A 12,896-nucleotide genomic window follows, 5' to 3' on the forward strand; every position below is an offset into this window, starting at 1 on the left:
GAGACATGAAAACCAAGATGGCTGACTCGAAAGGTAAGGCTAGTGATAGTGAACATTTTAGTGAAGTGAGTCCTATCAGTGTTGTGGAGGGGGCGTTTGATCGTCCCTGCGGCGCTCCCAGGCCTAGACCTCTTCCAAGCTCACATGCCCAGAGGAGAAGGAAAGTCGAAAGCCTTAAGGAGGTCGTGGGGAATCCCCAACGGTCAGACGTCCCTTCAGCTAGCTCTGCTTCATGGCAGCCAGCTCAAGGGCGCTATAGAAAAAGCGTCCTTCGCGAGTGTTTCTCGTCCTCTCCCTCTCCCTCACCTAAACGAGGGTGGAAGGAGTCTAACTTATCGAGACCGCTGAAGCGTCATATGAAGCAAGACATTGATTCAAGCCCAGAGCGCTTCTCGGATGACGCCCCGTCTGCTATTAAGAAGGCGAAGGTGGCGTCAGCGTCACCTGACGCTTATGAGGAAGTACCACATCATGCTTCTTCCCCGAGTGATGACGAGAGGCGTCATGCACTAGACGTAGGAGAAGCCTCAAGAAAGATAATTATGGCGGTTCAGGAACAACTGTCATCTCTTGTGGGAGTTTTAGCGCCCCGTCGGAAGGACGTGACGCTTCCAATTAAGAAGTCTCGTCCTCTCGCACCTGCTCGAAGAACGGGGGCTGACGAGAGTGTCGTAAGACAAGAAGATCGAAAGACGTCTTTTAGAAGTGAAGCGTCATTTCAAGCGGATCGTAGACGTGACGCTCCGTCCAAGATTGTGACGCCGAGTAGGAAACCCTTGGAGAGCGAAGCGTCTTCCAGACGCGAAGCGTCATCAAGACGTCAACAAGAGACGTCATACATGACGCTCGGAGAGCGGGAAGCGTCATACAAGACGTCTTCTAAAGCGCAAGAGAAGCCGCAGGTTGTGACGCCTTCCAGGTCGATCAAAACAAAAAGGGAAAAAAGGAAAGACTTTCATTCCCTTAGCCCCTCTCCGATCAGGAGTTTGTCTCCTCCAGAAGAGGAAAGTTCTGAAAGGAGAACAGAAACTCAGAATTATCACGAGTTGGAGCAAAACTCGGATGATGACGATCATGGAAGAGAGGGCTTGTCCAACTATAAGGTGTTGACTACCCTGCTTCTGGAGGAATACGGAGACGAGTTGACTCCGGCTGCTCCTCCTTCTCCGCGCTCGCTCTTTTCGAGTGCGAAGGCGAAGAAGCCTTCGTCTTTTCTGAAGATGAAGCCCACCATCTCGATGAAGCGGGCTTTACACTCCGCCCTTAGACTCCTGGATGAAGTCGAAGAAAGACTTAGTCAGGACAGTATTTTGCATGCCTCCAGCAAGATTAGCTGGGAAAAGAGGCATATGGTACAAGACGGGGGAGGATATGGGTATCGCTCTCCCTTCTACTACAGAGGCAGACTTTTCGACGTTAGTTGACGCTTCAAGGCGTCCAAGTCTTAATTCTGCTCGCATTACATGGAGTATTTCAGAACTGGATCATTTCCTCAAGGGACTTTTCCATGTATTGGAAGTCTTCAACTTCTTAGATTGGTCCCTTGGGGTGATGTCCAAGAAAGCTCACGATTCGCAGGGAATCGAACCTGAAGCCCTGTTATGCATTTTGTCTTGCATCGACAAAGCAGTACAGGATGGATCTTTGGAAGTCTCTTCATTATTTGGAGCAGGTCTTTTGAAGAAAAGGACAGTGTATGGCGCCTTCTTAACAAAGGCAGTCTCGCATGCTCAGAGGGCAGCTCTACTATATGCACCTCTCTCGGACTATTTGTTCCCTTCTAAGTTAGTGAAGGACGTAGCTCACTCGTTAACTGAGAAGGCGACACAGGATCTTCTGACGCAGTCAGCTAGGAAGAAGAAACCTGCTTTAGTTTCGGACAAGAAAGAACCTAGCACTTCTATGCAGCCCTTTCGAGGTGGTCCGATCTCCAGACCTCCCGCAAGAAGGAAGGCTCCAGAGAGAAGAGGTAGGTCCGCCTTTCGTCCCTTTAAAAAGGGAAAATGAAACATTTCTCCTCCAAGCACCAGTAGGTGCCAGGCTCCTGGGATTCGTGGAGGCCTGGACACTGATAGACGCAGACGCGTCTTCACTGAATATCATAAGGAAAGGATATCGTATCCCTTTCCTGAATACTCCGCCCCTAACGTCAATACCAAGGGAACTTTCAGCCAAGTACAAGGACCCTGTTCGCTGATGGGGAATAACTCTTATCGATCGATGGTGGAACAAATGTGGGACAAGAGTGCAGTAGAACTAGTACTGGATCAAAACTCCCCGGGGTTTTACAATCGCCTTTTTCTAGTGGCGAAAGCCTCGGGAGGCTGGAGACCAGTACTAGACGTCAGCGCTCTGAACAAATTTGTTCAGAAGGAGAAGTTCTCCATGGAGACTTCTGCTTCAGTCCTAGCGTCATTACGACAAGGAGATTGGATGGTGTCTCCTTTCCTCTAGATCTCCAAGACGCCTACTTTCACGTCCCGATCCACCCTTCGTCGAAGAAGTACCTCCGTTTCATGACGGGGGGAAGGATCTTTCAGTTCAGAGCCTTGTGTTTCGGCCTGTCCACAGCTCCTCAGGTCTTCACAAGCCTGATGAGGAATGTGGCGAGATTTCTTCATCTCAAAGGAGTGAATGTCTCTATGTACCTAGACGACTGGCTCATCAGGGCCAGATCGGAGAGACAGTGCTTGGAGGACCTAAAGTTAACTCTGGATTTGACCAAGGCGTTGGGATTGCTTGTGAACCTCGAGAAGTCTCAACTGACCCCCAGACAAGACCTAGTCTATCTGGGGATTCGGATGGATTCTCGGGGTTTTTCGAGTTTTTCCTTCGCAAGAGAGAACCGCAAAAGGTTTGAGGATAATCTCTCTCTTCTTAGAGAAACAACAAACGTCAGCGAAGGGAATGGTTGGAAGGCCTTCTGGGTACGCTTTCCTCGCTGGAACAGTTCTTCCCACTAGGAAGACTTCATATCCGTCCACTTCAATTCTTCCTCAAGAAGTCTTGGAGCTGGAAAACCGGGCAACTGTCGGACGTTTTTCCCATTCCAGTGGAGATAAAGGCACACCTACAGTGGTGGTTGCTACCTCTGGAAGAGAACAAAGGGATCTCTCTAAGAACTCAGAACCCAGACCTAGTGTTGTTCTCCGACGCGTCGGAGACGGGTTGGGGAGAGCGACATTAGGCTCAGAGGAAGTGTCAGGCACCTGGGAACCAGCACAGGTGTCCTGGCACATAAACTGCAAAGAGCTCTTCGCCGTACACCTGGCCTTGAAGAGCCTAGAACCTCTGGTGAGAGACAAGGTAGTGCAAGTAAACGTGGACAACACCACCGCACTTGCCTACATTCGGAAACAGGGAGGAACTCACTCCTCGTTCCTTTTACGAACTACACGAGGGGATCTATTACTTTGGACGTCTCACAGGAACATCTCCCTGCTGACAAGGTTCGTACAGGGAGTAAGGAATGTGAGGGCGGACAGGCTCAGCAGGAGGAACCAGGTCCTTCATACAGAATGGACTCTGCACGAGGAAGTGTGTCTCGATCTCTGGTCTCTGTGGGGAACTCCTCATGTGGATCTCTTCGCAACATACATTTCAAAAAGGCTCCCAGTGTTTTGCTCGGCGTGGAAGATCCAAGAGCAATTATGGTAGACGCCTTCCTGCTAAACTGGTCTCGAGTGGACGTTTACGCTTTTCCCCCATTCAAAATCCTGGGGTTAGTAATGAAAAAGTTTGTGGCGTCAAAAGAGACGAGAATGACATTAATAGCCCCCTTTTGGCCGGCCCAGGAATGGTTCACGGAGGTGGTAGAGTGGATCGTAGACTTTCCAAGATCCCTACCAGGAAGGACGGATCTTCTCAAACAAACCACACTTCAAGAAGGTTACCATCAAAAAACCTCCCCGCTCTCGCTCTGACTGCCTTTCGACTATCGAAAGACTTGTCAGAGCGAGAGGCTTTTCTCGCGAAGTGGCAAGCGCGATCGCGAGAGCTCGCAGAACCTCCACTACGAAAGTATACCAGTCGAAGTGGGAGGTCTTTAGAAGGTGGTGTAGAGCCAAGAAGTTGTCCTCCTCCTCTACCTCTATAGCGGAAATTGCTGATTTCTTGCTATTCCTGAGAGTAAAATCTCATCTAGCCGTATCCACAATAAAGGGATACAAGAAGTATGCTCTCGGCTGTATTCAGGAACAGAGGTTAGATCTGGCAAATAACAAAGATCTCCACGATCTCATAAGATCTTTCGAGACTTCAAAGTCTAAGGAACCAGTACCTCCGAACTGGAACTTGGACGTAGTCCTCAAATATCTGTCTTCGGATAGATTCGAGCCTCCGCATCTGGCATCATTTAGGGACATAACTAGAAAATGCCTATTCCTTTTATCATTAGCGACAGCAAAAAGGATTAGTGAGTTACAAGCTCTGCAGGATAAAGTAGGATTCAAGGGAGACTCGGCTATTTGCTCGTTTAAGACCTGTTTTTTTAGCGAAAAACGAGAATCCCACGAATCCCTGGCCTAGGTCATTCGAAGTCAAAGGAATGTCGAGTCTCGTAGGCAGAGAAGCAGAGAGGTCTCTATGCCCTGTTAGAGCTCTGAAGTTCTATCTTCAGAGGAAGCGTCAGTTGGGAGGCTCTAGACAAGGTCTTTGGTGCGCGGTAAAAGACCCCACAAGACTAATGTCCAAGAATGCTCTAGCGTTCTTTGTAAGAAACGTCATTACGGACGCTCATAAGGTCTGTCCTGACGAACAATTGCAACTACTGAGAGTAAAAGCTCATGAAGTAAGAGCGGTTGCGACGTCTCTCGCGTTTTATAAGAATATGTCGCTTAAAAACATTATAGATACGACATATTGGAGATGCAACTCAGTGTTTGCATCTCATTACTTGAAAGACGTGCGTGTGACGTATGAGAAGTGCTTTTCTCTAGGTCCTATCGTATCGGCAGATACGGTTCTGGGTACGGGAGCTGACACCAATCCTTAAATGTATATACTTTTCTTCTTTTTGGATATGATCGAATCTCTTCGAACAATGGAGGATTCAGGCTCGCACGGGCGGCCGTCTATGTTGTTCATAAGAGAATTCTCGTCATATCCAATTAGTTGAGTATAATTTTTTTTGAAAAAATTATGTATGTGTGCTAGTGGTTTTTGAGTTACGGTTGTTGTGACGAGTTCGGGGATAACTCGTAACAATCCTTAGTTCTAACACATGGTTAGGATCAGGTGGTCGGGATTGGTTGTGTGCTCCTTCATAAGGTGTATTGTCATATAAGTGGATCAGCACCCATTGACAAAGTCCTTTTAGGCTCTGCTGAGTAAGTGGGTAAGACCCCATCGGCAGACCCACAAGAACTCTTGGCCATAGATCACATATCTCGCTAAAGTTTCTTGAGGTGATGCAGACTACTGGGCAAACACCCACCAAGTCTACCACCTATCAGGTAGGAACCAAGGTTTTATTTATACCTACAACATATGTTGTTTACCTGTCTATTCCATATAGTAGCTGTCTCTTACCCTCCACCGAAGGGTGCCAATCAGCTATGTATATATCTGACAGGTAAGTTGATTGTATGAAAATGATATTGTTATGTTACAATAAAGTTTCATACATACTTACCTGGCAGTATATACAATTAAAGGCTCACCCAGCCTCCCCGCAGGAGACAGGTGGAAGAGAGAAAATATGATAGAAAACGGGGATGGTTCCTAGTCCTGCCACCCGCAGGGCCAGGCCGGTAGATCACCTGACCTACCTGTAGCGAGTGGCGCGAAATTTGAATTTCTGTCGGGGACGACGGAGTCTTAGCTATGTATATATCTGCCAGGTAAGTATGTATGAAACTTTATTGTAACATAACAATATCATTTTGATCTCTGTAGCCTTCCAGGGACTCCAATGTGTGGGACTGGAGAGCATTACATGGATAATTCCTCTCCATGTTTGCAAAGGCCATCAAAGCAGCTATGCCAGATGGGGTTCTACAGTTGTATCTTCCTCATTTCAAAGGTTTTGGAAGGTTGGACATCTACTTATGTTCAAATCCCTTTAAAATAGAGGCTATTTTAAATGTCGAAGTCATATTAAAAGGGGGATTTTTCTCAATTTTCTTGACCTTAGTGATGCTTACTTTGACTTCTCTACCCACAAGTATTCAGTGAGATAATTTTTGTGGTGGGGAAAGTGCTTCAGTTCACCCTGTCTCTAAACCTGACTAGGATGGCTGATTTATGTAAAGTTTTAAAGGAAGAGCTGACAAGACATCCAAAAATGCTTATCGAATGTGCGAGTCCTTCTGGGCAGTATGCAGGTCAACTGGGGGGAATCCAATCTGTCTTCTCCCCCTTAGGAAACAAACCTGTGCATGTTGATCAACCCTGTTATTAAACATAATAATATGTAGGCCTTGGCTTCATCCTCTTTACAGCACCTCAGGACCCCCAAGTCTCTGGCAGCCTGGGCTCCAAATTGGACTTAAATCTTCTATATTCCAAGGACAACTGGCTCATCATCTGGAAATCCTCCATGTGCTGTCAGCTCTTGGAGCTACAGGTCAACTGAGAAAAGTTCAACTTGTTCCCTTCCACTCAAATGGCATACTTTGGCAGATACACAACTTTAAGGAGTTATGTGGCCCACCAAGGACAAAATCCAGTCTTCATCTTTGGTCAGTCTTTCCCAGAGTCATCTTTGCTCCACTCTCAAGTCATGGCTAGTTGTTCATACGTGAACAAACCTTTGGTCTTAACAATAGGATAATTTCTAGTGCTTAGCTGTGTCCGGTTAAATCGCAGATGAAAGCAAGGAATCATGTGAGATCTGGCAACGCGTGTGTATATTGGGTGAAGAGTGGTCAAGGACCATTCATCTACGCCACTGCGTCAATCTTTTCTTAACCGCCTGGGCAAGAGTTGGGGTTGACCTCTCTTCTCTCGGCCTTTACCCTGTGCATTGCCCATTTCTCTAGAGAGAGAGAGAGAGAGAGAGAGAGAGAGAGAGAGAGAGAGAGCGAGAGAGAGAGAAGAGAGAGAAAGTGTGTGTGTGTGTTGTGTGTGCTGTTATTTTATTTTAAAGTAAGAGGGAGCATCTTAGGGTTTCTACTTAAACCTTCATGGGAGGGTTTTCTTCTCCTCTTCCTGATGCTTTGTCTCCTGGTGCTATCACACCCCCATAGTAGTGTTGTGCCTTTGCCCCCTTTCTTTTCTTCCATCAATTCGTCGTTGGAAGTATCGGGAGGCTCTCAGGCTGATTTATGTAATGTCGCCCTCTCTTCTTCGGGAGTTAATGTGATTCCCGAGAGGGAGGAGGCTTTTATTGCAGAGTCGGAGGCGTCCAAAATGGTGGCGCTTTGGGGGCCGCTTGAACTACGGGGTTCACTGTCCTTGGAGGATTTGCTGATGCGCTTCATGGATACTCGCTACCCCCCCCTCTTCATGCTGTCCAGGCCCTCCCCTCTCCTCCTGGGCTCGTCTTCATGGGTAGCTGAGGTCAGCCATTTTTTATTGCTCTGCCAGTGACAGTTGCTGCTTCTTCGAGTCAGAGGGAAACCGTGGCGTCTGCTTCACGTTCGGATTGAGGGGAAGCCAGGACATCATCGCCGCTTATGATGTCACTTCCATCGATGACGTCACTCCTAGTTGTCTCCACTGCGCTGCCTTGCTTGTCTGTGTTGTCATTGTTTGCTGCCGTGATGTCATCTCTGCCATCCAGTTTGCTGCATCTCCCTTCCATGTCGTCGGACCCTTCTCTTGCTGATCCGTTTGAGGCTTTATGCCAGGCGGTTCTTAAGAGATTGGACTCTGTTTTAGAAGATAAGTTGGCTGCCATGTCGACTGGGAGGACTGGAAGCAAGCGTGTTGCATTGCCCTCGCCTTGTAAAGGGATGGTGTAAGGAGCCAGTGCTGTCTTTCTCTCCTTCCCCCCCATCTCCACTGTTTTGGCGTATCAAGCGTTGGAAGGCTAAGGAATTGGCCTTTTTTCGTCTGTGAGTGAGGAGCAACACGCTTGTGTTCCTGAGAGTGTTAGTGTTGTAGAGACTGTTAGTATATCTTCCCCTGTGCGATCTGCAGTGGCTGCTTCATCCTCTGCATCGAGTTGCGAGCATGTTGCAACCTCCCTTGTTTGTGCACATGTTGCAGGTGCTCCCACTTCTCTAGGGCCTTATCGTCGCTGTAAGGATCTCAAGGTGCCTGTCAAGAGGTCGAAGGTTGTAAGCGCGAAGTTGGTGCAGCAGGAGTGTTTGCCTGCCCCTCTCCCTGGTACTTCCAGGAGTCCGATTCTCATTCTATCTTGAGTGTTCGGGATTCCTCATCTGCACGTTAGTACATCTGCCTCGCCGGTGCCCGTTCACGGCCATGTTAGAGAGTCATCTGTTGGGAGAGTGCGTAGTGATGTCCCTAGTGTTGTGGATGTTTTGTTGCGGGAGTTGGCGCTTGGATCCAGCCCAGACAGGTTAGTTGGTGTTTCGGGCTTTTTGGGTGCTGGTTCTTCCATTAATTTAAACTAAGAAGGCGCTTGAGATAAGCCTACACACCCTTCTCATTGTCGGTCTCTGTTGCTGGAGCAGGAGGGAGGCACGCAAGAGGTTTTGTCTTTCTTTACAGAAGTTGTCGACCTCATTTGTGAATTCAACAATTTGGAGAGTATGACTCAGGCTCGGTCATCTTACACTCCTTCCTGCTTGTAAGCCTTGCTGGGAGCTACGCAGGATCCCAAGTTATCGTTTCAACTTGCCTTGTCGGGGCACTTCCAGTCGGTCTTGCATAAGGTTAATGCCTCTTTCAGATTGGGACGGTTTGCTTTGCTCTGGGGGCTCTGCCTAGCTGCTACCCCTGCCTCTCACGAGGCATAGGAAGTACTATGCTACAAACTCTGCTTTTCTGATGTCACGTCATAACCCAGACGTCATTTGTCTGAAGCTGGGATTGACTTTGGAGCAGGTGAGGTCAGATCCTCCATCCTTGTCTCCACAGGATGCGTCAGTGTTGGAATCTACGGCAGCCTCCATGTTGCAGATGGTTTCTTGACTGGATTTCTGGTCTACGGTCATTGCCAAGATAACTTCTGACAGTTCCCCAGAAGGGTTGGTGAGTGCTTCCTCTCTTGCCAGTTTGTTGCAGTCCGGAGACAAGGTGTTTTCGTATATGGTTCACCTCAGTGTTAATTTATTGGCTAACCTCCTCCTGATTAGAAGAGATGCAGCTCTATCCAGGATGGAAAGATTGGTTGACCCTGAGTCCTTGGTGGCATTGAGGAATAGAGATCTGTTGGAGTCTCAATTTCTGTTCCCTTGGACCAAGCTGGAAAATGTGATAGACCGGCGCCGGGCTGACACCAAGGACAGATTAGTGCACCAGGCTGTGTCTAAATCGAGTCTCGTCCTCGGAGACGTCTGGCCCAGCAGCAGTCGCAAAGATTGTTGCCTGGTAGGCCATCGAGGAGTTCGGTTTTGGCAGGCCTCCCCGTTCGTCCCAGCCTAGGTCAGAGGACCAATGTCCCTTTTGTTCCTATTCCTTTAAGCCGAGAAGGGGCCCCAGGGGCAGAGGTAAAGGAGGTCGTCAGTAGGTTAGGCACCTCACCCTCTCCTGTACCACGGGTGGGGCGGTGCCTGGTGGACCAACGGGCCAAGTGGCAGAGTTTTGGGGTGGAGAAATGGGTGGTAGATGTCCCTTGGGTAGGGTATCTACTGCCATTCGACTTCTTTCCTCCTCTCTCGGACAAGCTGCAGCTCAGGAGGGCATATCCTCCAGATTCTTTTAAGTTCTTGCCACTCCGGGGGAAGTGCAAAAGATGCTGGACAAGGATGCGATAGAGGAAGTGGTGCGTCCATCTCCGGGGTTTTACAGTCACATCTTGGTGCCCAAGGCGTTGGGAGGTTGGAGACCTGTGATTGACTTATCCAACTTGAATCACTTCATCAGGATCCACCTTGAATCACTTCATCAGGAAGACAAGGTTCAAGATGGAGACCCCACGTTCAGTGTTGGCAGCTGTGAGGGAAGGTGACTTCGTGCTGTTGATAGACTAGAGGGACGCATACTTCCAGCTGACGTCCAGGAAGTTCCTTCGCTTCTCTTGGAGACAAGGTCTACGAGTTCAAAGTCCTGTGCTTCGGGCTGACCACAGCCCCTCAAGTGTTCACAAAGGTCTTCTCTCTCGTGTCAAGTTGGGCCCATGCTCAGGGAATCTGTTTGCTGAGGTAACCTCGGACGATTGGTTGGTCTTGGCAGGTTCCAGGGAAAAGCTGCTGCAGGACAGAGATCATCTGCTTTGGTTTTGTCAGGAACTGGGCATCGTGGTCAACCAGATAAAGTCAAATCCCGTACCCAATCAAAGGATTCTCTAACTGGGTATGGTCGTCGATACGGCGGTTACAAGTTTTCCCATCGGATCAGTGGCAGGTTCTTCTGGGAGTTTTGTCTTTCCTGGAGAAGCTGGTCCCTCATGGGTGTCTTCATCTTCGGTCTCTACAATGGAGACTGGGGGAATTCCTGTCTTTGGCAGGGGACTCACCCCTGTTAAAGGTTCCTTTGTCTCTGGGAATGAGAGACCTTCGTTGGTGGCTGGACGACCAAAATCTTTTGAAGGGGGTCCCTCTGTGTTCTCTTCCACCGGACTTCCTTCTGTTTTCAGACACCTCCCTTGCAGGTGTTTGGAGTTTGGAGGACAAACAGCAGCATATCAACTTCTTGGAATTGAAGGCAGCCTTCCTGGGTCTGAGGAATTTCGGGAGAAAGTAGAGGGTCATTCTGTCATTCTCATGTCGGACAACACAACGTTGGTCGCCTATGTGAACAAGCAGTTAGGTCTGGTTTCATGTCAACTTCACGCCTTGACCGTCGAGGTTCACCAATGGGTGGTCAGCAATTCGGTAGAGCTCTCAGCCAGGTATATCCCAGGTAAACGGAATGTGGTCGCAGACAAACTCAGTCGTCGGGATCAGATCCTAGGCACAGAGTGGTCCCTTCATCAGGTAGTAGCAGACAGGCTCTTCCAGGTTTGGGGGAGACCCTTGCTGGACCTTTTTGGTACTTGGTTCAACAGGAAACTGGAGATATTCTGTTCAGTGGTTCCGTCAAGTTCTGAACAGGCTGATGAGTTGCAGGGTCTCAGGATGACTTTGGTAGCCCCTCTGTGGCCTCAGGCAGAATGGTTTCCAGATCTGCTGTCGTTGTTGTCGGAGGTTCTGAGGGAAATTCCCCCTTGGCGACATCTCCAGTGTCAGCCACATACAGAAAGGTTCCACCAGTCACTTGATAGCCTCCAACCGTGAAGAGACAGGGATTCTACTATCTCCTATGAGCGAGAGGCTTTTCTCAGAGAACAGGCAGGGCACATGTCCAGCAGTCTCAGAAGGTCGACCTCTGCAGTTTACCAGGGCAAATGGGCGATCTACTGTGATTGGTGTCGTAAATGGGGTTCTTCTCCACTCGCAACCTCTATTCAGCACATTGCAGACTTTTTAACCTTCCTCAGAGATGAGAAACGTATGTCCGTTTCTGCCATTAGAGGCTACAGGGCGGCCCTGATTTTATTGTTATGCCTTAAAGGCATCGACATCTTGCTAGTTAGGGGTTTGAGCAATCGAGTTCTCCTAGGGAGCGCAAGCTACCGACGTGGGATGTTTCCTTGGTTCTTAGAAGCTTCACTAAGGGTCCATATGAACCTTTGCGTCGCTCATCTGACAGGAACTTAGACGCTCGAGGCGGTTTTCCTCCTGGCCTTGGCATCTACGAAAAGAGTAGGAGAGCTCCACGGTCTGAGCTATGATGTGAAGCACACCAGGGGTGGGGGGTCAGTGTCATTCAATTTGTTCATGAAACTTACCTGTCAGATATATATATAGCTGTATTTTCTGAAGTCCGACAGAATTTAAAAAACTTCCGACACACGCAGTGGTCGGCCAGGTGGTTAGTACCCATTCCCGCCGCTGGGAGGCGGGTATCAGGAACCATTCCCATTTTCTATTCATAATTTTTCTGTCGCCGGTGCTGAAAACACCTGTTTTCAGTACCTCCGTCTTAGGATTTTGGAAACTTCATTGCCGCTAAGTATCCTAATTGTCTTTTGATTTATTTACTTGGATTTGTGGCTAGGCATACAGTATGATACGTATGTACGCAATTAATCAGTAAACATGTCTAATTCCGTAAGGAAAAAGTATGATTCGTATGTACGCAATTAATCAGTAAACAAAAGTCAGGGTAGTGAACCTGCTAACCTTCCTGTAGACTTTATTTTGCCTAACCCTATAGTATGGCCTACGGGTTATGAATATGTCTGCGAGAGGTGATCGCTCTCCTTCATTGTTGTGAAGAGTGCTAACTTCTGTTATTTTGTTAGTTTTTCTCCTAACCCTGTAATGTTGCCGTTGGGGCCCTAAAACAGTGTCTGTAGAGGTTATTGCCCTTTTCTCTTATACTCTTTCGATTCGTAACTTAGAATCGAAAGTGCTTGCTTTAGAGAGCAATAGTGAAGTGGCTAAGTGCAGTGATAGTGCCCCTTGTGTAGTGGAGGGTGCGTCAGATCGGCCTTATAAAGCCTCTAGGTCTAGACCTCTGTCGGACTCCCAGGACCACAGGGAGAGGGCATGTCGAAAGCCGAAGGAGGGTTACGAGGAACCCCCACCGATCTGGCGTGCCTTCGGCAGTTTCTGATGAAAATCCCCAGATCTGCCAAGTTCGTGCACGTGCACGAATCCTGAAGGATTGCTTCTCGTCCTCCGAGGCGTCCTCCCCGCGCAAGGGTTGGAGCTCTCGGAAGGACTCGCGCCCTCTAAGAAGCTTTAGAGAAGAGGACGCTTCACGTCCTCTCTCTCGTCAGAGGGAACGTCAAAATCCGCCCCATAACGCCTCTAGCCTGGACCTCTGTCGGACTCCAGGAC

At 48.7% G+C, this 12,896-nt stretch overlaps 2 protein-coding genes across 7 annotated transcripts in view; both read left to right on the forward strand.

The window, feature by feature from the left end:
* Positions 1–12,896, forward strand: part of LOC135212946 (pyridoxal-dependent decarboxylase domain-containing protein 1-like) — a 286,832-nt gene that overhangs the window by 130,424 nt on the left and 143,512 nt on the right. The window lies entirely within an intron of this gene.
* The window catches only part of LOC135212945 (uncharacterized), a 61,660-nt gene that overhangs the window by 40,850 nt on the left and 7,914 nt on the right, over positions 1–12,896 (forward strand). Inside the window, exons 4-5 of one of the 3 annotated variants that reach the window (XR_010314031.1) lie at positions 5,896–6,032; positions 6,441–6,680. Coding sequence is in view for 1 of the 3 variants with exons in the window: in XM_064246694.1 (XP_064102764.1) it covers positions 5,896–5,943 (48 nt within the window). In the remaining 2 variants the exon portion in view is untranslated. Of the gene's footprint in view, positions 1–5,895; positions 6,397–6,440; positions 6,681–12,896 lie in introns of those variants that run through there. The other 2 variants (XR_010314030.1, XM_064246694.1) reach the window with 2 other exon arrangements.

This window comes from Macrobrachium nipponense, chromosome 42 (genome assembly GCF_015104395.2).
Source record: "Macrobrachium nipponense isolate FS-2020 chromosome 42, ASM1510439v2, whole genome shotgun sequence".
Lineage (NCBI taxonomy): Eukaryota > Metazoa > Arthropoda > Malacostraca > Decapoda > Palaemonidae > Macrobrachium > Macrobrachium nipponense.